Consider the following 27,978-nt stretch of genomic DNA (forward strand, 5'->3'; position numbering starts at 1 on the left):
GATTGGAAGGGAGACGGAGACCAGAATCGACGGACAAAACATTGATACCCTTATTGTACATAGACGTACCGTTACCTCTGTCCCCCAACTGGACTATTTTCCAACAAAATGGTAAAACTTACTATATGGCGAATACAGACTAATCAAAACATCAAATCTCTACACACACTACAAGTCCATCACCCACTATGCTCAGGACGGTCTATAACTGGCCGGATGCTAATCTCCAAGTCCCGAGATTGGCGCTCCAGCATCGGGAACCAGACATAAAATCCAAAATCAAACTCCATGGAGATGTCCAGTAGGTCAAAAAGAAAGGAAAGAAAGACATCAATCACTGCTGCACAACCTTGGGAAACAGATACTATCCCGTCCCACGAAATGCGTCTAGCGTCTTGGCACAGTGACACACTCCGCGCCCCTGATTGGTCAAGGCGCCACCGCAACCTTCATTCCACAAGTTTTTAAGTTGCCCAATTCGGCGATGTTGTGTCGAGGGATTGCAAACGGATTGCCGCGTTGGAGAGCAAAGGAGCAATGGATACGATTGAGAAGGACATTCTGAAGAGAGAAGGAGAGGAGGCAGAGAAGGGCGATTTGAGGGAAGGACGGGACGTTGAAAAAGGTGAGGTCGCTGGTTCAGAGGGTGCTGGTGTCTGTGGTAAGTTTTCTATGTTCCACGTTCCGTGGTCATGGTTGCTTGAGAAATATACCTACTATTGAGGCTAAATCGCGCATAGGTGACAATGAGGGAGACGACGGCTACGTGGCGCCTCTACGGGGACTGTCGTTTCTGGACCGGTTCCTGGTGGTGTGGATAGTACTCGCCATCGCCATTGGGATTATCCTTGGGAATACGGTTGATTCGGTTGGGCCGGCGTTGCAGAAGGGGGAGTTTGTTGGTGTTAGTGTGCCGATAGGTGAGTATGATCATGCCCATTATTGAATTTTTCGACGTCACAGGATCTCCTGCCTTTGTTCATACTGTTGGGACGGTGGTCATTTCGACAGACGCTGATATAAATGCAGCAATCGGCTTGCTAGTCATGATGTACCCCATCCTCTGCAAAGTCCGCTACGAAACCCTCCACCTCCTTTTCCAATCGCGAGGCCTCTGGACCCAGATCCTCATCTCCTTCGTGCTCAACTGGATAGTAGCGCCGCTCTTCATGGTCGCACTGGCATGGGCTTTCCTCCCGGATCGCCAGGACCTCCGCGAAGGCCTCATCTTCGTGGGAATCGCGAGATGCATTGCCATGGTCTTGATCTGGAACGAGCTGGCCAAGGGAGACAGCAACTACTGCGCGGTACTGGTCGCTTTCAACTCGATCCTACAGATCGTGCTGTTTGCGCCATTCGCCGTTTTCTACGTCCAGGTGGTCAGCCATGGGGAGAAGACGGACGTGTCGTACGAGAAGGTGGCGCAGAGTGTAGGAGTCTTCCTCGGGATACCACTCGGCGCGGCCGTCCTCACAAGACTGACACTGAAGACCCTTATCGGAGAGGAAAAGTACCAGAAGCACTTCATCCGGTACATTGCGCCGTGGTCCTTGATCGGGCTGCTCTACACCATTATTGTCCTGTTCGCAAGCCAGGGGGCCAATGTTGTTCGGCAGATTACCGATGTGTTGCGGGTCTGCGCGCCGTTGTTGGTGTATTTCCTCGTCATCTTCACAAGTACCGTTTGGTTCTGCTGGAAGATGGGTTACGGCTATCGGGTCAGCTGTACGCAGAGTTTTACCGCGGCTAGTAACAATTTCGAGCTGGCAATCGCGGTCGTGGTCGCCGTTTACGGTGCTGGTAGTGGGCAGGCTTTGGCGAGTACTGTAGGTCCGCTGATCGAGGTACCGGTTCTAGTGGCTCTCGTGTATGTATTGAGATACGTGCAGAGGAGGTGGGCGTGGAAGGGCTGAGCTTGCGAGTTATGATTGTCATAGATCTGAGCGACATGGACATGAATCCACGAGATAGAAGCAATCTACATCAACATGCTTCTACACACTGCATGGATCCGTAGGAGGGTGTGCTCATGACTGTAGTATATCTGGAAGCAGATGGGATATCGAAATCGAGGCGCACCTGGACATGTTGCGGCTGATCGGTCATCGGTGAGGGCAAGCAAAGCTTGGTGTTGAAGGAGTCTGCCATGCGGCGGCGGCCCAACCTGTCGGAACGGGACATGGTGGGATCGCGGGAATGGCGTGGGGGGCCGTTGGAGGTTTCGACCGAATTTGCGGCACTAGATTGATGGGCCACCAGAAATCAGGACGCTGGTCGGATAGATAGCTGGTGGTTCTATCACGGTTGTCCACGTATATGTTCACACCGCCAGTCCCCGTGGTCAATCTCGCTCTATTGCTCGCTTTCGATGCTGACAGGATAAAGTCCCCACAGGAAACCGTTCAACTTTTAGCGCTCCATTATTGGGGCCTCGTGTCACCTGTGGACTCGTTAACCAGTTTCACGCTCTCACGAGATGCAGAGGATCCATCAGCATTCGCCTTGCAAAGTGGAAAGGGATCAAAGAGCATGGAACATGGGTCGCCGTCTGCAAGTACAGTAGATATTGGAAGTTGAAGATGCCCAGCCACACGAGCATCCTTAGTCAGCAGACCTCATCACGTGCTCAGAAGAAGCCCTATTGGGAAGCTACGAAGCGCTGCGACTTCCTTCCATTGTCGACCAAATTGGGAAAATTCGGTTGCATCACGACTGTGCCGCAATCCATGGATCTCTCAACCCCTCAACGTTTCCCCGAGACGTCAGCTTTCCATCGTTCCTTCACCCCCCTTCTCCCTTTGTTTCATTCACCACGACCCTTGGGCTATATGGCATTCGCTAAGAACAGGGTGCCTACACACGACAAGTGACAAGAACGGCGAAGCCTGAAAGCGTACGACGCGTCCAACTCTGCTTACGGCACCTTCAAAGACAAGTTGCTCCGTCCGCATCACCGATCCCCCTCGCAGGACTCGATTGTCACAGCCCAGAGCTGGTTTGTTCAAGCGCCCTAACACTCGCCGACCCGCATCCACCCTTTGCAGGACAGACGTCTGAGGGACAAGAGTCGCAAGATGGTCTCAGTCATGCGCTTGTGAGGGCATTATTTCCAGCCGCCGCAAGAGTCAAGAGGCAGCTTCGCAAGAGAGGGAAAACAGCTATGTCTTGTCATGGGGGGAAGACGCTTTTTGCAGACGGGCCGACTCAGCATTTCCAACCCAGCGGTTCCAGCCCTCTCCGACAGTTTGGTCCGGCCGGGGCACAGGCTGTCTGGTCTTAGCGAGGGACCGTGTTTCACCTCAAATTGTGAATCATGGGCAACTCTGCTTGCCTTGCAGCGCGATTCGACGCCTTGTTCCCCAAGAATTAATAATGGCCCCGCACTTCTCGCTGTCGACCAGCACCACCCCGTGTCGTCTCGCAATAATCGCATAGGTAGGTAGGAGGTAGGCAGCATACCTGCCTCGACGGCTCCCAGCCTGGCCGCGGTGATTGCCAAAACTAAGGGGGACGATCCCTTCAGGGCAACGATGCATGGAGCGAAGAAAACACGAGCCACATCGACGGCGACTGGTCTGCTACACGGCGCGTTTTCCAGGAGCGGAAGGTTGGATTCAATGCCAGCCCAAATACGGCCTCGTACCAATCACAGCACGCCTTGGCGGGGGAAAGTCCACAGCCAGCCTGCGACACCACCCACGAAGGAGTCAGGCATGGAGAAACTATTTGCGCAACATCACACGCTATATGCCATGTTCCCGTCTGGAAGTGTGCAGACAGACAGTTTCCCGGGAACTGGTCGCGCCTGGCATGCACCTTCGGTACTAACATTGTGCTACCTCGCGATAGATGTACTATGGAGCAGCCTGCCTTGTCTGCCTTCTTCCAACAGGATGGACTCTGGACAGGCAAAGCCGGCAACAAGAAATCCCCTTAGCAGTGCCCGGATGGGGACAGACGGCAACTAGCTCCAGCCTAGCGGAGCTCGGTTCGGCTGGGTATCCGCTGGGGCACCGCTCTGTTGGAAAACAGAAGAGACTGACTCCGCCGGGCGCTGTGATGATGCTCAGGTGTTCCATCTCCTCTCCAGGGAGAAGGACGCTGCCGGGCTGAAGCTGAAGGTCCCCATCTGTTCGATACGGGTGGGCTGGAGGGATTGGAGGAAGGGAGTTCGTTGCGGGGCTTGCGCGAATGGAAGAGCGAAGAGTGGCTCGTTGGACGAAACATTTTGGGGTTTGCGCCGGCCGCCGTCGTCATGCACCCCAGCTCTTCCTCGCATGCAAGCGACGAGGGAGGCTTTGCAGCTGGACTGGCCAATCCTTTCCCCCTGGACCCAGGCCGGCTCGTGGTCGACGGCGTGTCTGCGCTACTCGCGAGTCGCGACTCATGTCGCCGATACCGAATTCTTACCAAACACCCGGGTCACCCTTCTCGCATAGAGAAACACTGCGTTGACTGCTCCGTACCTACGTGGGAAAAAAAGTGCGAAGAAGGGGAGACAGCCTCCAACAAAACTGGGGGATGAGGGGGACTTCTGGGTCGCACCGGACTCATTGTCGTCGTTGCACGGGGTCGTTTTGGAGGGGACGCGGCGGCAGCGGGAATATCATGGCCAAGGGCGACGATAGGCGGGCAGGGAGGTTTGGTCTTGCACTGGGCGTTGTGGTGTATCCAAGCAGCCGGACTTTTTGCCATAACCACTCCGAGGCGAGTTAATGAGTGTGGCAGGTCGGCTGCGGAATGATGGGCGCAGAGAGATGTGCAAGACAGAGGTAAGCTGGCTGACCTTTGTCATTTCCACACTGGGCCCTTCACCGAGGGAACGTCCTGTCAGCAGCTCGGCTCCGGGGCGCATCAAAGGCAGCGCTGTGACTGCCACTGCCATGAGCGAGCAGCGCATCTCATGGGGATTCAGGTAGTAAGTAGTAGACTGCAGTTAGGAAGGGGCGGGCATTACGGAGTACTGTGTACACGGTACGGAGTTACGTACAAGTACGCAGTACAGCAGCAGTGGGAGAGAGGGGACGGCGAGGGGGGCTTGGCTGGGCGGCTCGTCACCTCGTGGACCACGCTGCTGGTGCAGGCGGGCGACCCAAACCCGGCGGGTCGGTAAGCCAAGGCCCGGTTTTGGAGGTGCTCCGAATCGCAGCGGCAGGAATTAATAGCACGCCCGTTAATGCGATGGTTCCCGCCCGCCTTCCTGTCGGTGTGGGTGTGTGTGTGTCCTTGGAGGAGGCCCTTGGATGATGATGCTCCTTGTTGGACACACCGGGCCTCGTGCTACAGCCTGGCACAGCATGGATGGATGGATCAATGCTCTCTCATCCCACCCTCACGCTCACGACTCCCGCCCCGCAGGTCCTGACTATCCTGGCTATCCTGGCCCGTCCTGGCTGCTCCCTGAAGTCTCAAGCCGCTGTCGTGGAAGCACACCCCAGTCGCTTTTTTAGCTTGCTGAATGCGCGCCAGCCCCAGCTCCAGCACCCGTGGCCGTGTCCATCATAAAACCTCCGGGCGCCCCCCTTCATCCTCTCCCGCCCTGCTCTCCGGCAACCACCACTCTCCCCGTCCGCTCCTCTCCCACACCCCTCGGCCTTCCGTCGTGCGCGCTTCTCCCTCAGTACCCAACAGAATATTGCCCATCGCCTGCTTCCCGCCTGGTCCAACCTACCGCTCGCTGCGACGCCCGGACGACCAACTCCCGCTGAGGGTGAGGTGTGGGTACCCTGACGTCCCATGACCGCTGGCCTCGACAGATAGCTACACTTCTGCCTTCCCATCGCCTGTACTGGAACGTCGAATTCCGTCTTCCCGCTCCGCACGCGTCTTATGAAAAGCAGAACGGCCCAATCCGCAGCTCAGATGGTCACCATGGCCTCGAATGGGTGCGTACAGCTGCGTCCCCGCTTTTCCGTGCGACCCTCGACCCCTTCTCGCTCGCCAGCAATTCCACGCTGCCCAAGCCCTCTCGACTGACCTTTGCAGAGTTGCCGTACCTGCCTCGACCGCAAATTACATGGAATTCGGTAGACTGTATCATGGCTACCGGCGTGGCATGTACATGTACCCCTGCGATGAGGTGAGCAAGTGTCCCCGTGGGCCCCTCCCCTCCTCCTCGCCCGCCGCACCGAGTCCACCCTCGACCAGCCTCTCTAACATGGGATGCGTTGCCCCAGGCCGAAAAGGATCGCATGGACATCTACCACAAATTGTTCCTCGTCGCACGGAGAGACAAGCTCCATTCCGCGCCCGTGCCCACCGACGCGACTTGGGGCCAGCCCCGCATCCTAGACCTGGGCTGTGGGACAGGCATCTGGGCCATTGACATGGCAGAGTAAGTCGCCTTCCGCAATCTGCAGTGCGCCCCAACTCCGCTAACCCCGTTGTGCTTGCAGCGTATATTTACACGCCGAGGTGCGCTCCTCCTTTGTGCTTCGAAAGGCAACCCCCCAGCTAATATGTGTGCGCCCAGGTGATTGGCATAGATCTAGCAAATATTCAGCCAGAGAAGTAAGCTTCCCACTCGCTGAACCCAAGCGCCTCGCAATTCCTAATGCCTTCTCTCCAGAATCCCGCCAAATCTGAGATTCCGCGTGCCACGCGATTACGAGAGCCTCTGGACGCTCGGCGAAGATTCCTTTGACCTAATACACCTGCGTATGGCGTGTGGAAGCGTCTCCAGCTGGCCGGAGCTCTATCACAAAATCATCACGTATGTTGGCTTGGTTTCCCTGCTCACCCAACTTCGCGCAAAGGCTAAACCCTCGCAGACATCTAAAGCCCGGCCAGGGATGGATAGAGCAGGTCGAGATTGACCTGAAGCCGCGTTGTACCGATGGAACGCTTCCCCCGGACAGCCCGGTTGTGAAGTGGTACGAATATTTGGTGGATGCTACGCAACGGTCGGAGCGCCCTATCGCATACAACCAGAATACCCGAGAGCTGTTGGAAACGGCCGGCTTCATTGACATCCACGAGGAGGTCATTCGCGCACCCTTCAATTCGTGGCCCAACGATCCGCACCAAAAGGAGATTGGCCGTTGGTACAACTTGGGTCTGACCGAGGGCCTGGAAGCACTGAGTTTCGGTCCATTGGGTCGCGTTTTCCGCTGGGATGTGGATCAGCACATTAAGCCGTTCCTCGAGACTGTGCGGCAACAGATATGTAACAGGAAAATTCATGCGTACAACAACATGTAAGTCGCGTGCCTAGGCGCCATACCATTCCTTCTCCATGATACCGCTTAGATGCTGACGTATGCTTTGCCTAGACACATTTGGCGGGCACGACGGCCCCAGTAATTGACCATTACCCAGAACCTCGTACTACCTGCGACCAAGGTCGTATTCCATTGTCGGCTTCGCTCGAGCCAAAGGCCCTCCTCCACCCCAGTTCTTAGCACGCTAGTCGTGACATGGTTCGGTCCAGTCTACATTCCTGGCTAAGGTCAATGCTGTCGACACTCTTGCCGGAGCAGTTTCCTCCCGCTGAGGTTCCAGGTGTCGAATATCAATGGAGTGCTACCGCAGCATTTCCTTGTCGATCTTGGTGCAATCGCGTCCGGATCACCGTCCTGCCGCCCTCGCTACGATCGTCACGCTTGAATCTCATATGACCGGTCCTCGGAACGGTCCTCGTCTTTCTCAGTTCCTCTTCGATGATTCTTTCATGCTCTACAAGGAGTTAGTTTCGTGGGCCAAAACGGGATCATGTTCAGCGTTTGCGCGTTAGGAGGCGTTTTGTGCGGTTTCGGGTGGCGAGGCATTCTGCCACTATCCATGCCTTCTTCTTGCTCTTGTACCTCGGTGGTGTGCTTGACAGCCAGAGCTTGACACATGCAGAAAGAGACGGCCTTTTGCGCGAGATGCGTCTGTGTTTGGGGTCGCAACGTACACTATCATCTTCTCCCGAGTTTCCTCTTAACCAGCCGTCATGTTGCGCATGCTTCATCTTGTTTCTGGGGATGCCAGGACGACTGCCTCATGCTGTCCTTTTTCCCTTCGTCTGGCGTCGATGGCATGCATCTGTCTTCCCAACGGATCGGCGTCGCATGCCGTTTTCCTTTCTGAATGATGGGGCGCACATTTCTCCAGATTCGCGCAGTGAACCGATGGCACCGAGCGGAGATTGGCTTGCGGTGCAGAGGGGCCGAACCGCCGCAGAGCGGAAGCGGGGTCGTTTCGGTATCCGAGATTGAGGTGCGATTTCTTCCTGCAGCTATATAATGCGACAGTATACCCGCCTTCGAATATAAGAGGATTCTTGCAAACGCATTTTTTGTAACTCCGTCGTATGTACATGGGTTTAGGAAGTCTGACCTAGCTTTTTAGCAATTTATTATTCCCTGCGTCAGCAGGCGGCGTATGTTGCGTCCGGACACGCAGCAATAAGGATGGATCGGGTACGAACTGCACCAGCAGCAGCAGCAGCAACGGTTTCCCTTTTAGATAGTGTGTATTCAAACAGCCTCGGACGGTCCGACCAGCCCTTTGGTAGCCACGCTTTGCTGGTACTGGTCGCTCGCGTTCTTTCCCGGGTTCAGGCCTTCATCCCGGCTCCGGCTCAGCAGGAGGACGGACGGACCCTGTGCAGCGGTGCAGCAGCAACGGGGTTGGCAATTGGCAATTGGCAAAAAGAACTTGCAATATTGTCCGTCGGATATGCGTGCAGCGAGGAAGAGTCGGTGGCAAAATAGGTGTGGTGTTTTTGTAAGTGCTTGGAGGATGCTATATGAATTGATATTGCACTTGGTACGTAAAGGGATGGGATGGGGTCTGCAGGATCTCTTGGGATCTCTTGGGATTTTTTTTAATTTTTTTTCCAGCGGAGGAAGAGGAGGTGTGTTGTCCTTCCCACGGGGTTATTATGTTTTATTAGAGACCTGGTGGAGCGGGATTGGGTGCTTAGTCATGACCTTCTCCTAATAAAACTTGCGAAGGACCATCTTCGACTTGCTTCCCTTTTGCACGTCATGCTCAGTCCATACCACCATCACAGCCAGGCAAGTCCACCCTGACCTTAAGGTATTTCATCCTTCTCATTCCTCCCGTCATACCTTTCCATCTTCTTTTTTTTGGATTCCATTGCATGATGACAAACGCTGGGGCCATATGAGGTCTTTCCCCCTTCCTTCCTCTTTTCCAGGGGGCGTTGGGGAGAGAGACTGGTGCTTTCAAAACCAGCATGTTTTATAATCTTCTCACCTTGTCTGAATCCGAATCTTGGGTATCTGGGAGTATCGGTGGATTTGGATGTGCATGTGGGGTTTGATACTTGATGCTGATGCTTGATAGGTTTGTTTGGGTCGTGGCGGGAAGCGGCTGGATGTGTATCTTCAGAGGTATTTACATGTGCCATCTTTCGGCCTTCTAGGTTTCTTGTATGTTCAACTGACGTGGATAACAGAACCTTTGTGCAGGAGACTTCAGTGTCTTGAACGAGTTTTGAACGCGCCAGCTTGTACAGGTCTTTGAAATTAAAGGCGAGACTCGTTTCCAAGGTTCTAGAAGCTAAGTCTAACCGCAAATGGCTAGCTACAAGAGTTTATTGTAGCTCTCAGCACACAGTCCGCTCAACTAGTCACTGCTGAGTTGAGACGAAATGGACGCCAAATCGCGAACCAAGAAAGCTCCCCTCCATTGAGGGACGTACACGGCGTCACACGGAAGATACCGCAGCACAGCCTTTCCCCGACCTGCTCCTCGAACCAATCAAATGAGAACCAAGATGTACCCCGCGTCACCAGAACCTGAAGACCGCGAGACTTGTTAACGCAACAAAGCTTAGCCGATTGTGTTTGCAGAGTACGAGGCCCGACAAAGGCAGATCACGCGTTGATCGCCGATACTGCATGTGCCATGGACGAGGCCGCCACGGCTCGCCGACCAGGTTCGTATACATATCTGGAGTGTTGCTGGCCATGGACCGGCGTCGACATCCACCGCGTTCGTTTCCAGACGATGCGTGGGGCTTTCCACGCAACGGTGCCTACTAGTATACGACGGTTGTCCTGGATGAAGCACGAGTACGGCGTTGCAGGTGCACTGTAGGGAACTCGCCATCGGAACACAGCAGGTACAGCTATCGATCAGCGTTGCGCAACACTTCGCCAGCAGCGCGATACGGCCTTCTAAAAGTCGCATTCGCTTCTCTGGCCATCTCCATGTCCTTGCGAGTCTGATCTCGCTCGCCAGCCCTTCCCACTCTCGCAACACGCTGTCAACCACCGCACAAGATCCAGCATGGCATCCAACAGCACAGCGACCGACTCTGCGGAATCGAGAAAGGAGACAAACACGGCCATAGCCATTGTCCTCCCCTCCATCTTCGCCATCGTCTTATTCATGATACTGGCAGTGTATGGGCTATCTCCCTCATGAATACTAACTGAAGGAGCCTGCACTAACCAGCCGCTCGCGCGCTTAGAACCTATCTCCTCCCCAGAATGTCGGCCAGAGAAACCCAGACCGCAAAGGAAGAACGCAAGAAGAAGCGCATGGACAGACTGGACGAGAGCATCAAGGCGCAATCCTACGCCGAGTGGACGAAGAGGCGCAAACCAGATGATGGCGCGGCCACGTTACATCCGGTGTGGTAGGGCACCTCTACGCTACCGGTCAATGGCTTGCAGCTGCTAATGATTACCACCAGTGTTATATGCCTGGAGGAAGTGGATGAAAGCGCTCGGATACGGCCGCTGCGCTGTCTGCATGTTTTCCACCAGGCCTGCTTGGACGATTGGTTCGCGAGGTGGAATGAGTACTGTCCGCTCTGCCATGCTCCGATCTTGTCGGGGGTAAGGGAGGTGAAGAGAAAGTATCCGGAGCCGCCGCCGCCTGTGGCGTTTATGGTGTGAGTGATAGGGGAGGGAGCTAGTGACCGAGGGTGGGTTATCTTGCTGGCGGAGGCTAATGAGTATGATATGGGTACGAGGGAAGAGGTGGCATGGAAGCGAAGAAGGCTTTCCAAGAGGTCGTGCCCAGGCGGAGGGAAGGGTGTTGTCACGTGATTACGCGTAGGCTCGAAGGTCTTCCTCCCCAAGATTGAACGCATTGGCTCCGCAATCGTGGGGATATGGGAATCCTGGATTCGGATGGGATTCGTACAAGCTGCTAACCCGGTTTTGGTCTAGGAGGAGGGTTCGAGATGGGTGGGTCTCGAGGCTTTTTGAGCGTTGGGCAATGACGCGGATGGGGATGCGTGGCATGTATAGTCATTAGATACTGGAATGAGTGCTGCACGGTGGATAGCTGATTCCAATTCATGATACCCCCGAAGACTACAAAAGTAGACGGTACGCGTGGTGAGTCGCAGCGTGCATGATTCGAAGAGGCAACATGATGTCTTCCTCGGTCCTGAATTTCGGAGAGGGAAGAAGCACTCAACTTGACGGCATGGATACCTGCTCGGTGCTCGGTGGACATGGCCCTGTACGCGATCTGTATGCCCCGGCTATTTGGTGAAGAAGGAAAAACGGTATGTACCAGTACTACCATACTATGTATACAGTTCGTTTTCAGTTAAGATGTGTGGGGTTGTTCCGTTGGGAGGCAGTGCAGGTGGATGCCGAATATGCCGAATCCCGTTTTCTCGTTAGCGCTTTCGGCATGGGTAGATCCCGCTGGTGTTCCGGCCGGCCGTTCCAGGCCTTTGCAGGGAGAGAGGGTGTTCTGGAAGGGGCCTGCGGGATGTGCGATCTAGGTAGGCGAGGTTCTGGCTATAGAGGGCCTATGACGCGGACTGCAGCTTCATTGAAGGGGGCACACGCGGTAGTTTTGGAATGCGCAATTGGAAGTCGGGGAGCGCGAGAGAAGAGGTGAGTGTGTTCACTTAAAAATAATCATATAGGGTAGGTCTGCCGAAATGGTCATGGATGCCGGGAAGGGGTTAGCGCCATCGAGATCTTGGGAATATCACGCCACTTGCGCGCAAAGGACTGAGGGAGAAAGAAGAACGATCCATGGATGGCCTGATACTCCAAGCCAGAAACGTCGCAGGGAACTGAGCAAGAGGCAGAGAAAACCGCGAGAGGAAAGGAAAAAGGGTGTGTGCATGCTGCCGTTTGCTAACTGGAAATCAAGGGTCTTGAGCTGCTTTTTGGCGTGGAATCCTCGTCTAACTGGAATCGACTACTGTGTAGGCTGCACGCCCAAGCAACGAGCTGGTCTGCAGCAAGAGCCCAGAACGTTCCTGAGGGAAACACATTGCCGCCAGTCGGCTCCCTACCAGCACCTCCGCCTGACGGCCATAAGAATAGCCATCTGGGATTCATTCCTCTCTCTCTCTCTCTCTACCAAAGCGGAGAGAAAACCTTCCTCTCCAGCCTGGGGACACTGGGACCTAAATAAATAATCAGTCGTCGTTGTTCCGCAGTCGCCACCGCACCACCACTCGTTCCTGTAAGACCCGACCATTTCCACCAACCACCCGGCTTTGCATCGCCTGACCTCTCAGCGCTCGACTGTGCCTCGAAAGTGTGGGCCCATCACATCGGCTCCCCCTCGCCGATATCTCCTGATCTTCACCTGAGAATCCTGAGACGACTGCCCCTACCGCCCTGACCTCAGTGACCTGACCGAACCGTCGCCATGGCCGTCAACTGGAATGCCTTCCTCACTGACGAAGGCCTCACTCTCCCTGATGAACAGTGGTCCGATTTCCAACAGACATCAACCGATCCCTTCTTTCTTTCGCAGCAGCAAATGCCAAAGCCAACTCCAACCCGCAAGCCCGCCGCAGACGGAGGCGACCTGACGGGCTTCGACCCTCTGTTCATCGGCCCCAATTTCGCAGACTCGCTCTTCAATAATCCAAACGACTACTTTCTCAGCGACCTCGAGATTCTGCAGCCGTTCGGTGACACCCTCGCTGGAGAGACCACCTCGGAATCCTCCCCGGAACCTACCTCTGGAGTCTCGTTGACGGGACCCTTCACTCAGACGGACGTGCCGTCGTCGTTGTCGCGGACACCAGCGTCGGCGTCGACGGGTCTGGATCAGTCACCTCAGATGGGCAACCTCCAGCAGCAACAAAGACGCAACGTGTCGCGGGCACAACCCTTCGCTAACCCCGCCTATGAGTCCATGTTCCCTCACAGCCTGAACTTGGGATTTGTAGAAGGGCTCTCCTTCCCCAACGGAACGACCGGAAATGCCAACCCGTCCGATTCCAACGAGAAGAGCTTCAACGAAGAGACTACTATCAAGAGGAGTAAAAATAAGCCGGACATCTTATCTGCATGCTGGACATCGCCACTCTGCCCCAACAATAGTACCGATACCGATGACCCTCCACCGAATCCCTCCAATTGCGGAGGCGGCTGTGCTCCCTTCCTCTTTGCCCCCGACGACAATCTGCGCACACCCACCATCGACAACTCCATCAACGAGCCCCAGGAAGTCATAGCCGAAGACGGCATCGTCGAGATCCAACCCCGTCCCAAGAAGCGCTCAGAAAGCGAATCCTCCTCCTCCGAACCCACAGGCCGCCACTTCCCCAATCCCAACGCCTCCCCCAGGACCAATTCCAACTCAAACTCCACCAAAACCACCTCGAACCCCAACGACACCCGCCTGAAAACCGAATCCTCCGAAAACCCCTCACCCCAACAACAACCTTCCCAAGCCTCAGCAACCGCAGACGACGCCTCCAAGCCGAAACCGCGCCGCCGCCTCCCGCACAACCAGGTCGAGCGCAAGTACCGCGAATCCCTCAACACGCAACTCGAGTCCCTACGGCGCGTCGTGCCCGCCCTGCAGCAGCCGCCGCGGCCCGCCTGCCCGGACGGCGCCGACATTGAAGATCTCCCGGCTCCCAGCAAACCCAGCAAGGCCGTCATCCTGGCCAGCGCGACGGCGCACATCAAGCAGCTGGAGAAGGAGAACAAGACGGTTCAGGAGGAGAATCAGTTGCTCAGGGCGCGGATCAAGGCGTTGCAGGCGCTGGTCAAGTGCGAGGATTGTAGTCTCATGCAGTATGTCATGGATTTGAAGATTAATCCGGGTCAGGGCGGTGTGGGGGGTGTGGGGGGTGGGCAGCAGCAGATGGTGCCGCAGGCGAAGTGTGCGTCGTAGGGGTTGAAGGGGGAGGGAAGGGTCCGGTTTGGAGTCTTTGGAATGGAATCTGTTTGTGCGGTTCTTTCATGTCTGGTTGATTGAACGGGCATTTGGAGAGGCGTTTTGTGGCGCACTGCATGGGAGAGAAAGGGAAGACACCTTGCCTTCTCTTTCTCCCTTTCCCCTTTCTACTGTGGATCTCTCGCGTACGCGTCGGCTCCTCCTTCTATACAGCGACCGATGGGTATACGGGCACTTTCTTACTAATGACGACGGCGTTCTTGAGGGGTTCAAGCAGGCATTGGACATGCCCACATCAATGGGTACTTGGGCAAGGGGAAATGCATCGCGGAAGATGCGATGTGATGGGTGTATCTCTCTACTACGTCCTTCTACTTTTTTCCCTTCCCACTGTCTCAGGTGAGGGTTGTGGGACGGTGGGGAATAGATGAATGAATGAATTGCAGCTTGCTTTGGTTTTTGTGCCTGAAACATGCCTATGCTGCATTCATTGTATCTGGATGTTGATTAGATTCCATCGAGAGATGGTGATTATATATAGAGTCTATCGAGCGTTCATTTGACTCTATGAGCAGATAGGAAGGAAGGAAAGAAGAAGGACGATAACAAATTGTCGGTTTTGCTCCTTGTACCCCTCTCGCCTCTCCCTACGTAGCACAAGTGCCAGGGACGAAGCTTTCTCTAGATACTGTATACCGACTCTCTGGCCCGTCGTTGAATTCCATGACGGGCCGCGTCCTTGCTCAGTAGACTTCTAGGGCAGTGTGGTGGTGCGATAGCAATACCCCCTCCCCGTTCCGAGTCTTGCTCGTTCGCTGGTTAGGAATAACTAACTGTTCGGGCGGTTCCGGGGCTTATTACCCTAAGTAAGGCTGTGGATAGATCTATCGATCACGCCACATGGCATTCTCAGCGCATAGCACTATCGGATCCTTTCCTAAGCAACCAAAACAAGCAGTAAACTGTGTCCATCTGATTAGCAAGAAACTGGCAATTCTGCACGCCAAAAAAAGGGCCTAGCATAGGGTGAACGTCTCATCGTACGGTCGGTGATCTGCGCAACGCTTGGCGAGGCCGGACTGAGATGGTGGTTGCGTTTTCGTGTCGGACGGATGCTGTCACGCCATTGTGATGAGCGGCTCTGGATGTTGTTAAGCGGCGATGTCGATGTTCTCGGGGTTTGGGGGTCGGTGGGAGTAGTGGAGTGGGTTGAGGGTTGGTATAAATAACAGGATTGGTTTGCAAGTGGATTGTGGGATCTTGTGATATCAATTCATCGGATTCATTATACCTGTACCTGTCTGTGTACGATAACTACGGCTTCGCTTTGAGAGTACCGGAACCGTGAACTCGCAGAACCCACTATGACCATCGAGCATCTACTACAGCACACCAACCAAATCCACCATCGCCGCCAGATCAGCGACAACGACAATGGCAGATATAACACAAACCCCCCTCTTCGTCTCGCTCTTCACGCCCTCGCCATCAAAGGCAACAAAGTCGCCACACCAACAAGCCGATCAGCCAGGGACAGAAAGGGGCACCGTCCAAAAAGAGACGCACCATCACCCTCATCATCACCATCAACACCACCATCTGCGCATGGGAGCCTCGTCGATAGTAGACATGTTATTCACGCCGCCCCTGCCGACGTACCTGCGCAAGGAATCTAGCGCTAAAGCGACGAGCTCTAGAACCACGGAGGGAGAGCAACCGATGGTAGATGTACGAGAGGAGAAAGAGGAGGAGAAGCAGAAAGAGAAGGACGGACAAAAAGAATATCGCAATCGCACACAGCAGCTTCCACATCCCGCACCCCCATTTCTCGCACCTGCATCGCCGCTCGCAAGACACAAGGACGGACGTGGAGAGGGGTAGGACAGAGGGCATGGCGCTTGCGTGGTGCTGAGCCGTTTCTTCTTAGCTCTTTGAGATATTCTTCTTCTCTTCATGGTTTTGGCTTTTTGTGAGATACCACTGCTGGAAGTTACGATCTATTTGGTGCTTAGCAAGAGATGTGGATTAATTTAGGTTCAATGCTTCTCTAGTTTTCAAGCATGAAGTGTAAAACAGGGAGTCTTAGATAGGGTAATGGATTCCCACTCACCGAGCATGATTACACAGCCAGGGGAGGCTCGATCTTTGCAATCGAAGCCTGTCCGCTCTAATATCCAGAGGAATCAATTGTCGTGTCCAGCAGCATATTCTTCAAAATCCTCGCCGCAGCCGCAGACTGTGCAACCGCACCCTCCACATCCTTCACACTCGTGAAACTCACCAACAGTTTCCCCGTCATCAGTTCCTCCGTGATACGATCCCCACATGTGACCTGCATCTCCTTTTCGCCAACGATCCCTTGACCTTGCTTTGCCGGCATCGCCCACGGCGTGCTATAATACGCCCACTTGTCCCCACCGCATGGAATCCAATATCGCCAACTGATATCCGTCCCATCGTTCGAGACGCCCTTGGGTAAAAAGCTCGACGGCACCGTCAACTCCGGGTCCAGATTTCCATAGTCGACTCGACCGGAGAGGACGCGGCATGCGGGTACCAGCAATGTCTTGTCCGAGGAGCGTAGTACGAGGATGCAGCAGTCGTAGAGGTCCATGCCCGTGAGTGGCGAGCCCATGAGCCAGGCCACGCTCGAAAGAAGGGTGTCGCCGATGACGCACACGATGGAGAGTTTGACGGTGGATCCGGGAGTGGCGTCGTGTGCAAGCTGGAGGTGATCGAGGAATTCGAAGTCCCCGCGGGCCAAGTAGTCTCTGATGATGGTAGGATCGTCTGCATCCTCTTTATAGCTATAAGCTCCGCGAGGATGATTAAGAACCTGGTGCTTGGAGATTGCGACAGATAATCCGAGCAGCCGCAGACTCAACTGCGAGGGTCGCTGCTTACCCGTGACGGCTGGCGTGATGATACGCTCCATATCGTCGGTTCGCCGGGCAAAATGGAAGAAAATGGAACGCAGTGAAAGCCACAACACCTGGAAGGCCAGCCAGATATGGAAACAAACTACGGGCTCCTTGGACAGCTGTGCGTAGGTGGCAACAAGAGAACAGCCACAGATAACCGAGCCCATGGCCCAAATAGTACTCCAAAGGCGGCTCTTTCGATGGTTGGTGGGAACGTCAAAGAGAACCTTACGCTCTCCGCCTATGACCTGGGGGTTGGGAAGTTTTCCTTGGACAATATCGATGCACTTGCTCTGAAGGCTTGAATGTGATGCTCTACCCAGACTAATGAGCTGAAGAATAGTCGCAGAGACGAAAAAGTATGCCCAAGTAAGTCCGGTAATCCAGTATATGTGATGGGAGCCGTAGTAATATAGCAGGAACATCTCCACGAACTTTGCCAGGCTCAGAAAGGTGTAGAACCAGTCAGCCTTGATTTGGAAGCGATGGACTGGTGCCCATTGCGGGTCTCGCATATAACAATGTGCCTGAAGATGCTGCCCAGGCTCCAGAACTGTGCAAGAGCGTAACGGGCCGGCTGTCCACTCATCGAAGGCGTACACTTCTTCGAATGCGTCGCAATCCTGACTTTTTGGAGTTCCTTTGTCCTAGTGACAGTTAAGACCATTCTTTCTCCAACCAAACGACGTACCTTGCTCCACTCCACCATTACACCCATAGCCTCGCCAGTCATTCGCCTGCCATTCGCCTTCTTATCAAGTCGCCTACCATAGCCGACTGCATTGTCGGACCCTTTCGTCCTCACACCAATCGTTTCACGGAGCCATGCAGGCGTGCAAGCCGATACACAGGCTTTCAAAGTGAACATCGATCCAAAGCAGCTCATGGCCGCCCAAGGTAAACCACAAGCACCACGAGTCCCCAAAGCAAGCGACTCGGCCGTTGATCCGCCAATGAGAGCGGTGAGGGCCGCGATCTCCACGAGTCCGCTGCCGATTCCTAAGTTCTGGTCGTCTGCCATGGTCATGTATTTCAGTAGAGCTGTCCAGGAAGCCGTTACGCCGGAGAAAGGTGCCCGTTCAGCCTTGCACGCGTCGGCTTCCGGCTGCACATTGCCCCGCAAAGGATTCCGTAGCCCGCTTGTGGTTGGCTCGTATTGAAGTATAGCTCGTATTTTCTCCATCGCGGTAGTGCACTTCTGCGATGTTGATGAGAGAACGCATCTTCGTGAGGGTAGATTTGGGCATTTAAAAGCTTACTGCAAGTGTGTGGCCAGCAGGGCGTGGTGATCCAGCTCCGCCAAGGGGGCCGGTGAAAGCACCCAAGCATGATGGCTGCACATCAAGGCAGATTATTCTACGTGACTGGTGTACAGTATGACGTGAGTCCAATGGTTCCAGTTTATAGTCTTAGGTGCAGCCTGCGGCATATTCTACCACGACAAATAGAGCAAATAGAGCAAGTAGAGCAAATAGGGACCGTCACGGCAAGAGATTAGTCATAGGACCTGAAGTCCCGGAGGAAGGGCATAACAATCATTGCAGGCTACAGTTTCCTATATTGGCTAGTGGTTGTGTTTCGCAGTGAAAACCCTCCCAATCTGGCGCGTAGAAATTGGAACTGCCCCGCCTCTGCCACAACCCCGCAACGGGCACTGGCCGCTCATGCTGCAGCGTATTCACGTCTGCAGACTGTACAGCCTACGGTTGGCCCAATTAGCAATCACTTACTTTTTGGTCACGGTAGTTCACAGTACGGGCAGATAATTTTTTGTCGTCCTGGCGGACCTAAAAGCTAGGCTAGCCTTTAGTTCCTCTCGACCTAGAGTACTCACCTGTGCGCATTTACTAACAAGAAGAGAAGAGCAAATTTAAGATTTTATTGCTAGGAATGTTCTGCGATGTAATTAGCGAAATAACATAAGCAAGTCTAGATAGGATAAAAATCCCCACCTTCTAAAAAACGTAGTGTAGTAAGTGGGAAAGTTACTATTACAAGGGAGGGCAAACAGAGGTTTTTGGTGAAGGTTGGGTTTGTGCATGGGTGACATTTGGGCTGGTGGAATTCCACCTTCTAAGGAGAGTATCGTAGTAAGGGGAAGAATTACTATTACAAGATCGGTAGAAGAAAGCTTCTTGGTGCGGAGCAGGTTTGTGTACGGGTCAGACTTGGATTGTATTATGACACCAGATTCCCTCCTCCATATCACATGTCCCTGCATCCATTCTCAAACCAAACGGCCTGCAATCGCTAGGTACCGCAGATATAAACACCCCTTGCAATTGCCCAAATCATGTAGAAGGCTGGACCTTACACTGCGGTCCCACGCCTTCAAGTAGGCCTCATCCCGGCAGCTCGAGGGAGCAAATTCACCAATCAATCCTCCCCAATCCAGCCATCGAAGCCACGCCTTCAAGTAGGCTTGATCCCAGTAGCCTGGAACAGAAGATAGACCAGACCAAGCATGACGTTGACAGTCGGATCTCCGTATCTTCAATCTTCGTCTCGACATCGTAGGGAATTGGCGGGGAGAACAGCATCTTCGGGCCCGATGAGTCTGGAAGCGGCTCGTTGGCTGGGGAGGCCAACTTGAGGAAGACGGTATGCTCCCAGGTGGAGATGAAACCGTAACTAGCCTTGTGGATGCGCATGTACTCGGTCATGTTCTCTAGACGTCGTGGTCAACTCGAATTCGAGAGTAGGACCATAGGGGAGACATTGACATACCTAGAATTTCTGTGACCTGGGTTGATATCCCGTTCTCAGAAGCTGAGGCTAGGGCAGCCATATTGACGTCAGAAGGAAGCCGCATATCCCCAAGCAACACGCGGCGATTCGGTGTATCGATATCATCCAATGTATACCTGAAGATAAAGTCTGGATGCTTCTTCTTAGGGTCTGCTCCCCGGACAGTGAAGGCGTCACCACCCAGCACTTCTAGTGAATCTGGGCTTCCCCGCAACACATCAAAGCAAGCAGCGCCCGGAAGCGCCAGGTGGTAGAGAGCAATGCGGAAAAGTCCGCGGTGGCAACCAAAGGGGTGTCTATCGACCATCCTCTGCTGCGCCACCAGGGTGAGTCCTACGGGGATCTCCTTGGTGCGTCCCATGGCCGCCTTCAATTCGATGGAGAGGAACCATTCCGCTACTGAGGTGATGAAGCCCTCCCATGGCACTAGACGGTCTGACTTGATGCCCTCAGGAGTGGATGCGGGGGGGGCGGATTCGAGCGGCTGAATAGAGTACCGAGGTGACGGGAGCCTCATGTGAAGAAGACTCTCCGCATTCGTGCCAACTCGTACCTCGATTGGCGTAGGTTGGTCTACCCGCAGAGTGAGTCCTCAATCTCTAATTGCGGCAACACCAGGATGTGATACTTACAAGACATGATACACACAATGGCTGGGGACCGAAAAGTGATGGTTGCGAGAGTGTACCGGGCAGCAGATTTGGTTGAGGTTTCGGGTGGAGTGGGGTGTTCTTATATCAAAGTTGGAAGGTGCGGTGAGGCACCAGCGACAGTCGCACCCACCGTCCCGTTTGCCTGCCAAGCGTTCTTGTCCTCCTGTGAAAGTGGAAAGCCCCAGGCGCATGGAGTAGCTCTGGAGGTCTACCTGGGTAGTACCTACATTCTCTTTTGAGAGTGCGAACATGTGTCGGGTTCTCCTCCGCGTCGTAGAAGCCAAGAAGAACATCAGTGACGCAGACATATCAATGTCGCGTAAACAAACAATGCCAACTTACCTCACTCTCCACAACCCGCGCACAACCACAACAGAACGCCATACCGCTGACACCCTCTCACATCGACAAGACGATGGATGCAGTTGAAGCGCACAGTGCGGAGCTTCAGGGTGATGCCCACATCGCTCCCTCGGACGACCGAAAGAAGTGCTCATTCGAGGGCCGGATTATTACGTGCGAGGACGGTTCCTCCTGGAAGATCGCTGCACCAGTGTCGTCCCCGAGGTACCAGCGTGTGAATTCTCCGTGTGAAGCCACACAGGTCTACACATGCATCTGCGTCGAAGATCCAACTGGCAACCATGACGGGCTGGAAGCTGTCGTAAAAGTCAAGTATCAGTACGGACACGCCGTTATTTTATTCGACTCTCACTGACATGACGTAGGATCAGGGGTAGTCGCCCGAGCATCGTCGAATACGAGCATCTGGTCGAGGAGTTTGAACGGAAAGCAAAGAAAATGAAAAGATCCGGAAGTAGCCGCCAGAAACCTCGAGCTTGCGCGCTACTGGCTCCATGCCACCACCAACCCGGTCGAGATTCCTAATCAGTCTGGCATCAATGAAGTACGAGCTCTCCGGTATCTGAGCCAGAAGAATTGTCCTTATACTCCCCACTACCTCGGATATTCATGCCTCACGCTAGAAGAAGGGGTCGATCATGAGGGCATTGTCGGCGGGTATGCTTTCTTCATCATTATGACAAAGGTCCCCGGGCAGCCACTCCTGTCCGTATTCTTGAACCTTTCTGCCTCAGAGCGGGAGGAGGTCCGTCAGGCCTTCAAAGAAGCAATCACGTAAGCTTTGATTTTAAATGTCTTTCCGGCTATTACTGATCTGCGACCAGTGAGTTCCATGCTCTGGGTATGGTTCACCGAGATGCCGGGATGCGAAATCTGCTTTGGGACCGGGAGTCGCGGAAATGGTAAGTACAATTCCCGAACTCCTTGCAATTGTGATTCACATCGTTGAACCTTTGCGAAGCTACATCATCGACTTCGAAGAGCACGAGATATACAGAACCCCTTATATCACAGAATTCGGAGACTACCTCTACGAGCGCTGGGAGCTGTCAGATTCTCAATATAGCAGTTTCAGCAGGGAAACTAGTACGGAGAGTTGAGACGAAATGGCGCGGGAAGCGATGCTTGCAAGGAGGTCACGCAACAATAATGGCAGGAGAGTATCTGGGAGGACATGGGCAGGGTACCTATGCTGCGGGTTCTAGCAGAGAACATTGACGAAGACTTGACGTTGAGCGCAGCTGATGCTTGCGGACCACATGAGTATGCATGTTGGGATTCCAGGATCTGGCTAAAATTGGGAGGTTTGGTTAGGTTGCTCTAGAGCAACATCATATCGTCATGAAGAGGCTAGACGTATAAAGTGCATGAAAATGATGCATCTCGATTGTCTCGCTAGCCTTTGGGAGCTATGAGAAACGGTGTTGTGATACTCACTCACTTATTGCGCCGAATTGAAACTCCATGACATAGTCCAAACAGTCTCAGCAGCATGCTATTCGTATTCCTGTCCTTCCAGATTTTTCACCCAAGTGTAGACTAACATCTAGGGCGTGCCCTTCTAGACTCTACACAGACAATGCAGCTTATGCATGTGCCTTGCTGTGCAAGGCGAGACAAGCTTGACGGTAACATTTGAAGGGACAGTAAACGACGCGGTGTAGCAGTCAATAAGCAGCTACTTCCCCTTAAGTAAGGCGGCAGCACAAAGTGTCTCTGGACTGCCGATTCGTTGGTTGACCGTGATCTGCTGGGCTCAAATCTCAAAGCGCCGGGCTAAGGGTTCTGACGATGGGTGTCGCGATAACTCGCCTGTACAATCTGAAACTATGTAGGCTATTTCGGAGAGACCGCTAAGGGTTTTGGGGTGGATCAATGAGGGGAAGCTAATACCGTTACCAGTTGAAGTGGAAGACCCACAGAGGACCACCAGGGACGGGAAATGGGGACCCTCACCGAAGGACTAGAGCAACACATAGAACTAAATGTGTAAGCATTACCCATCAACACGAAAACCCGATTACAGGCAATGCACCGTTCGTGAAAAGATGTATTGCATGCATTATACACTAGTGGTAGTAGTCCCTAGTAGTTCCCCTGCTCATCCTTCCTTCTGGATGCCGACTAGATTCCTATTGCACACTATTCTCTATGGTAAATGAGGTCTTATTCTTGAAGATCAATCACGAGAGTGGTATTGCAGAGGGGTAGTCTATGGTGATTCCGACTTGAGGATTTGGTTGTGATGTCACTTCAAGGACCCTTGCAGAGAGCAATTGGACTATCCTGAAAGGATGGCTTAGAACGTGAGAGTGGAAATGTTGGATACACCAGGGAGCATTAAGCGTCCCGGGACCCATTGACGGACGGCCACAGTTTTAGAACGTCTTTCCAGTAATACGTGGGGTTTCCTGCAATAAAAGCGTTTCGATTCCTTTCTTCCTAATGTGGACGTCGGATATCCTGTCTTGAATGAGATCTATGATATTTTGAAGGAGTGGTTATAGGATCGCATGGTTTCGGCCTGCATCTGGGGGTTGACCTCCACAGTTGGCAGGTTCTGGCTCAACAACCGTGGAGCTTAGTAGTAGCATGGGAGCTCCGTGGTTGTGAAGAGGGCAGCAAACCATAACGCTTGCTTCTACTTGATTCACAAAAGGAAGGTTGTGGAAACTGTACAAACGCAGTGAAACCAACCCGGTTATGCGATGACGGACATATCGCATTTGTGCAGTCGCCGCAACCATAATCGCAGGCACGGAGTATGATATCAGATACTAGTGCCAGGAAAAGTGTTTTCACACGTACTAAAGCCTTGTTTTCATACAGAGGATTAGAAAGTGGCGCTCTGTACAAGCCAATGACACCAGTTGACTGGCAACGTCGTTATATTCTCCCTACCAGAGTTGATTATGGCAGAGGCTATATTGGAAGCAGCCAGATTGGGATCAACCGCCAAGGCCCGTCATTGACATATGTCTTGCGTGTTCTCAATAAGGTATGTGCAAACATCGCCTAGGTGTTGTGATGCCGTTCATTCACTCCCACCGATTATGCGCTAGTCCCAACCGAGTTAGTTCAACGCGATATTTACACTCCCCAACAGGCGGCAGCCTTAGTATTTCCTTTCCAACCCAAATAAAACAACCTCGAACTCACTCCACCGCAACAACCCGCACCAGAAGCTTTCTCGGTTGCCTTTTCGGACCACCACAGCAGTTGAGAGTTTCCCGCACCCTCAAACTCAAACAAGTTTACACCGACAACCCGCTTCTCGTGTGCAACGATCGTCATGAGCAATCCTGAAGACGAGACCGAAACCGCGATGAGCGAGTCAGAGGAAGAGGCAGACAAAGGCCTCCTAGGCGCATGCTTTAGTCTCAAGGATGGCTCAATGTGGCAGGTTGTTGAGCCATTGTCTGAACTGAAGTATCAGCGAAACATTTCGCCGTTCGAGGCTCGACAGGTCTTTACGTGCGTTCTTCGTAAAGACCCAGCTCACAGGTACACTGGCATACAAGAGGCTGTTGTAAAGGTGAAGTACCAGTAAGTACAACTTCACGCGAGTGTGTTTCCTTGCTGAAAACCTAGGATTCGCGGAACACAGGACACCATCAGCGAGTACGAAGATGACATTAGAATGTGGGCGCTCGCAGTGGAGGAATCTCCAGACAACGAACGCTTTGCCGACAATCTAGCCGATGCTCAGGAAGGCCTTAGGGCTGCTATAGAGCCACGCTACACGCCTCACTGCTACACCATTAACGAGGTGCAAGCACTCAAGCATCTAACTGCAGAGGGTTGTGCCTATACCCCGCAGTTCCTAGGATTCACTTTATACACTGTAGATGATGAAATCGACGAGATTGCAATGCCCGGTGGCTACATTGCTTTCCTCGTCATGACGAAACTACCGGGCCGGTCGAAGTCTTACGATTACGAGTATTGGAAGCTCCCGCGCTGTGAAAAGGAAATAGCCAGGGAGGCGTTCAAGGTGGCTCTGACGTGAGTACTTGTCAAACCTTCCCCCCCCGGGGCGATGCTGAACATTGGTAGAAACGTCTGGGCGCTCGGTATCGACCCTCGTGACCGCGCTACACGGAATATCATGTGGGATGAGGAAAGCAAGAAATGGTAAAGTCACGAGCTCTTTTGAGGCTTCCCCCGGCCCTTTGGGAGGAAGCTAACTTCAGAGCAGTTACATTGTCGACTTTGAAGACTACGAGGTCATAGACCTTGAAAAGCCGGAAGAGATGCCGTCATTCGGTGACTGGGTTTACCAAAGTTGGGGTCTAAAACCATTTTTTGGAAACATGGAATATGAGTAGGAATGATAGAGAGAGGACAAGAAATCGGTATTGCGACCAGCCGGGCGCTCATACTGTGTATATCCACTGGCACGACCTTGTCTTCTCATTGGTGCAAGCTCTCCTAGCGTGCACTGTATGATTAGCGGCGGGATGACGTACATAGATGGTCCAACGCTGACACGACTGTTAACCGGCCAACAAACACACATTTTCCACTTCACCCACTCTATAACTTGAGCATGGTTCCACTTGTGAATCGTGATTTGTTTCTACGATGGCGCTCGAACTCCTAGGTCTCGCCGCCATCCCAACAGCCATCGGCACCAGCGTCGGTGCCGCAGAAGCCATCCGCCAACAGGACGTCCTCGACGAAGAAGCCGAATCCGATGAACGCCAACATCCATTCCACCTAGACGTATACTGCGATGCGCAATCTCGCAAACGCGATGAGGTGCACGGAAGCATGGTAGTTCTGAAAGACGGCAAGGTACGCTTCCACCAACACAAGCAATCGCGAATGCGTATGTACTGATCTGGAAGTGACAAGCTCCGCCTCTGGCCCCAAGATCCGAAAACAAAGCTCCCGAAACCGCATCCCGATGGGTCGCCGGCACCGCATCCATTCACGGGGTTTTACTACCCCTTCCCGGTAGACGAACTCCCGAACAGACCCATTCCGGCGGTGCCAGTGCTGGGTTTGGTCAGCACCGTTCCTCCTGATCCCAAACACTCGTTTTCCTCCAATTCCAGGTCTGGAAAGCCAAAATTGAACTGGGTATATGTGGATAAGCATACAAGAGAAGTGAGGTATGGACCGCGAACTGAAGCAAGGCAGCACATCATTGGGCCGTGGGACTGGACAGAGGAAGACGAGCAGGGACTCACGCTCGGTGGGGAGGAGAGCTTGGTTGTTGTCGAGGAGGAGAAGGGCGGGTATGGCTGGGCGATCTACTATGACCAGGAAGATAACAGGTTGAAGAAGTACGAGGTCGGAAAGACAAAGCGCGTACTGCGATGCAGTCTCGAGCGAAGAGTGATTGACGAAGAAGATGTGGTCTAGCCTCGAGTCACGCAGGTATGGCGATTCTATGTCCTGCCTCTCTCCCCTCCCTGCTCACGTCCCGGATGGATGGGCTTTCGCCCACTCCTCCACCTCCCTCTGCTCCTCCGCATGTATCTTCTCCATCTCGCCTTTCTCATGGTAGAACGCCTTCCCAGGACATCCCCCCTCCCCACACCCCGTAACCTCAAACAACCAACTACTCTCCCTACACACCCTCGCACTCCCAAACCCCTTGGTCACCCACCTCCCATCCTCCACCTCGCCCACCTCCAAACTATCATCCGCATTACACAAGATGACCTGTCTCAGATAATCCCAACAATGCGGCCAATACCCATGATGCTCCCCGACATCGACCAGCGCATGCGGCCTCCCCTCCTGCAGCGCCTGCACCACGCTGCGCAACTTCGCCAAACAGTCCAGCTGGTGGAACATGGCCAACCCGGCTTTCCGTGTTTTGCCATCCGCGCGGCCGAGCGAGGTGTACACGACGCCGTGGCTCTTGCCCTGCAGCTCCGCCCAGAAGTAGTCGTACGCGCCGAAGATATTCGAGAATTCGTAGTTGGGCTGCAGGATCGTGGTGTGTGTTTGGTAGCAGGTGTAGTTCCTGCCGTGTTCGCTGAAGTGGAACCCTTTGTGGGGGAGCGGGTGGGATCTGGAGTTTGGGTGATGGTGGGGGATGCGGTTGGGGGGACCGTTGAAGAGGAGGAAGAAGTTGATGAGGAGGGAGAGGAGGAAGAGGAGGATGAGAACGCTGAACCAGCGGTCGAAGGTGGTTTCTTCATAGGGATTCCAGGCTGGGGGACGCGTGTCGGAGTTGGGGGTGGCGCTGTCGTCGTCGTCATCATCTTCTTCTTCTTTGGATGCTTGTTCTGCGTCGGTGGAGGGCAGTCGCAGGTATCGAAATCGCAAGCTCTTGAAGAGTGTTACGAGTGGGTTTCTCTCTTTCCACCTCGACCACGGGGAGTCCCGGTGCGCCGAGCGCGAGGTGGGCAGCTCATCGACATCGTCGTGGTAAGGCGACGGCAGATTCAGGACCTCCTGATGCGCTGGGTCCAAGTCCATGCTCCCCCCGCTAGAATCCGGATCCCGACTCTCCGCCGTGGATACTCGCACTTCAGTGTTCAGGAGGGAAGGTCGCATCTCTTAGCCTAACGGATTCGATAGCTCCGGTGATTTAGTTCCGCTTCTAGGGACATTTCTATCCCAAGCCCAGAATACAGCATCTCACGAATGGCGCATCCGCTATTCACATCCACTTTGGGACACTTGCTGCGGGTGGGTACATTGTTCATGGTTATGCTTTTGGACTCTCTCTTTGTTTGCTACGTACGGGACCGCCATTCATTCCGCGGCCGCTTGTCTACACGTGCGTTCCAGCGATGGAGGCAAAATAAAATGAAGCTTTCGACTTTGGTTCTTCAGGCTCGGTCGGTACCCGCGGCGCATTAAGGTGCTGTGTTGATGGTGGTAGCTAGCCAGGTCGATGGGGGGCCGTGGAATACAGTAACTCCCAAATGGGAATAGCGTATCCGTCTCTTATCCGTATCCATGGATGCAATTGCCCACTGAGCTAACTGTATACCACTGTGTTTTCCCACCATCCCATTCCCCTAAAACGCAGGCGGTCCATTTCCATCTCGAGAACAATCTTTTCAACTCATAGAATCTGCCATCCACAACTCCATCGACGTGTTAACACCAACGCCCCTACCTACCTTCCTATAATTAGTCCAGCCCCGGCCCCCAAATCAGCAAATCGACGAAAAAGCTCGGCGCGATCAGCAACGCCCAACAAGACACCCACGTGGGTCGCGGGTCGCGGGTCGGGGCGGGGAGCAGGG

At 53.8% G+C, this 27,978-nt stretch overlaps 12 protein-coding genes across 12 annotated transcripts; 9 read left to right on the top strand and 3 right to left on the bottom strand.

The window, feature by feature from the left end:
- Window positions 1–491: 491 nt before the first annotated feature.
- On the top strand, window positions 492–1,946 carry EI97DRAFT_431943 (arsenical-resistance protein ACR3). The gene is made up of 3 exons (XM_033798056.1): window positions 492–661; window positions 741–920; window positions 1,030–1,946. The coding sequence occupies exons 1-3, from the start codon at window positions 538–540 to the stop codon at window positions 1,911–1,913; spliced, it is 1,188 nt and encodes a 395-aa protein (XP_033655407.1). The 5' UTR covers window positions 492–537; the 3' UTR covers window positions 1,914–1,946.
- A 4,070-nt stretch (window positions 1,947–6,016) lies between these two features.
- Window positions 6,017–7,302, top strand: EI97DRAFT_374480 (LaeA-like protein; the record flags this gene model as incomplete). Its single annotated transcript, XM_033795455.1, has 7 exons — window positions 6,017–6,079; window positions 6,177–6,334; window positions 6,396–6,414; window positions 6,473–6,510; window positions 6,569–6,712; window positions 6,771–7,196; window positions 7,272–7,302. 7 exons carry the CDS (start codon window positions 6,017–6,019, stop codon window positions 7,300–7,302), a joined length of 879 nt encoding a protein of 292 aa, XP_033655408.1.
- Window positions 7,303–7,945: 643 nt separating this feature from the next.
- Window positions 7,946–8,885, top strand: EI97DRAFT_431950 (uncharacterized protein). The gene has a single exon (XM_033798057.1). The coding sequence runs from the start codon at window positions 8,394–8,396 to the stop codon at window positions 8,694–8,696; it is 303 nt and encodes a 100-aa protein (XP_033655409.1). The 5' UTR covers window positions 7,946–8,393; the 3' UTR covers window positions 8,697–8,885.
- Window positions 8,886–10,229: 1,344 nt separating this feature from the next.
- On the top strand, window positions 10,230–11,274 carry EI97DRAFT_431952 (uncharacterized protein). Its single transcript, XM_033798058.1, has 3 exons — window positions 10,230–10,358; window positions 10,427–10,594; window positions 10,652–11,274. Exons 1-3 carry the CDS (start codon window positions 10,243–10,245, stop codon window positions 10,854–10,856), a joined length of 489 nt encoding a protein of 162 aa, XP_033655410.1. The 5' UTR covers window positions 10,230–10,242; the 3' UTR covers window positions 10,857–11,274.
- A 524-nt stretch (window positions 11,275–11,798) lies between these two features.
- On the top strand, window positions 11,799–12,577 carry EI97DRAFT_276680 (uncharacterized protein). The gene has a single exon (XM_033794321.1). It carries the CDS (start codon window positions 11,864–11,866, stop codon window positions 12,350–12,352), a length of 489 nt encoding a protein of 162 aa, XP_033655411.1. The 5' UTR covers window positions 11,799–11,863; the 3' UTR covers window positions 12,353–12,577.
- Window positions 12,340–14,106, top strand: EI97DRAFT_276733 (uncharacterized protein). The gene has a single exon (XM_033794323.1). It carries the CDS (start codon window positions 12,589–12,591, stop codon window positions 14,071–14,073), a length of 1,485 nt encoding a protein of 494 aa, XP_033655412.1. The 5' UTR covers window positions 12,340–12,588; the 3' UTR covers window positions 14,074–14,106.
- A 1,233-nt stretch (window positions 14,107–15,339) lies between these two features.
- EI97DRAFT_431955 (uncharacterized protein) lies at window positions 15,340–16,270 on the top strand. Its single transcript, XM_033798059.1, has 2 exons — window positions 15,340–16,073; window positions 16,187–16,270. The coding sequence occupies exon 1, from the start codon at window positions 15,511–15,513 to the stop codon at window positions 15,955–15,957; it is 447 nt and encodes a 148-aa protein (XP_033655413.1). The 5' UTR covers window positions 15,340–15,510; the 3' UTR covers window positions 15,958–16,073; window positions 16,187–16,270.
- EI97DRAFT_441166 (uncharacterized protein) lies at window positions 16,244–18,180 on the bottom strand (the record flags this gene model as incomplete). Its single annotated transcript, XM_033799682.1, has 2 exons — window positions 16,244–17,644; window positions 17,689–18,180. The coding sequence occupies 2 exons, from the start codon at window positions 18,178–18,180 to the stop codon at window positions 16,244–16,246; spliced, it is 1,893 nt and encodes a 630-aa protein (XP_033655414.1).
- Window positions 18,181–19,351: 1,171 nt separating this feature from the next.
- On the bottom strand, window positions 19,352–20,598 carry EI97DRAFT_276801 (uncharacterized protein). The gene is made up of 3 exons (XM_033794324.1): window positions 20,378–20,598; window positions 19,725–20,318; window positions 19,352–19,665 (listed from the first exon to the last, which is right to left on the bottom strand). The coding sequence occupies exons 1-3, from the start codon at window positions 20,382–20,384 to the stop codon at window positions 19,367–19,369; spliced, it is 900 nt and encodes a 299-aa protein (XP_033655415.1). The 5' UTR covers window positions 20,385–20,598; the 3' UTR covers window positions 19,352–19,366.
- Window positions 20,599–20,813: 215 nt separating this feature from the next.
- Window positions 20,814–22,054, top strand: EI97DRAFT_465993 (uncharacterized protein; the record flags this gene model as incomplete). The annotated part of the gene is made up of 5 exons (XM_033801510.1): window positions 20,814–21,079; window positions 21,127–21,177; window positions 21,227–21,535; window positions 21,586–21,663; window positions 21,723–22,054. 5 exons carry the CDS (start codon window positions 20,814–20,816, stop codon window positions 21,859–21,861), a joined length of 843 nt encoding a protein of 280 aa, XP_033655416.1. The 3' UTR covers window positions 21,862–22,054.
- Window positions 22,055–24,086: 2,032 nt separating this feature from the next.
- Window positions 24,087–26,131, top strand: EI97DRAFT_373854 (uncharacterized protein; the record flags this gene model as incomplete). Its single annotated transcript, XM_033795417.1, has 6 exons — window positions 24,087–24,307; window positions 24,353–24,723; window positions 24,772–24,895; window positions 24,960–25,051; window positions 25,365–25,558; window positions 25,619–26,131. 6 exons carry the CDS (start codon window positions 24,087–24,089, stop codon window positions 26,129–26,131), a joined length of 1,515 nt encoding a protein of 504 aa, XP_033655417.1.
- EI97DRAFT_431963 (uncharacterized protein) lies at window positions 26,007–27,650 on the bottom strand. Its single transcript, XM_033798060.1, has one exon. The coding sequence runs from the start codon at window positions 27,197–27,199 to the stop codon at window positions 26,186–26,188; it is 1,014 nt and encodes a 337-aa protein (XP_033655418.1). The 5' UTR covers window positions 27,200–27,650; the 3' UTR covers window positions 26,007–26,185.
- Window positions 27,651–27,978: the final 328 nt, after the last annotated feature.

This window comes from Westerdykella ornata (assembly GCF_010094085.1).
Source record: "Westerdykella ornata strain CBS 379.55 unplaced genomic scaffold EI97scaffold_6, whole genome shotgun sequence".
NCBI classification, from domain to species: Eukaryota; Fungi; Ascomycota; class Dothideomycetes; order Pleosporales; family Sporormiaceae; genus Westerdykella; species Westerdykella ornata.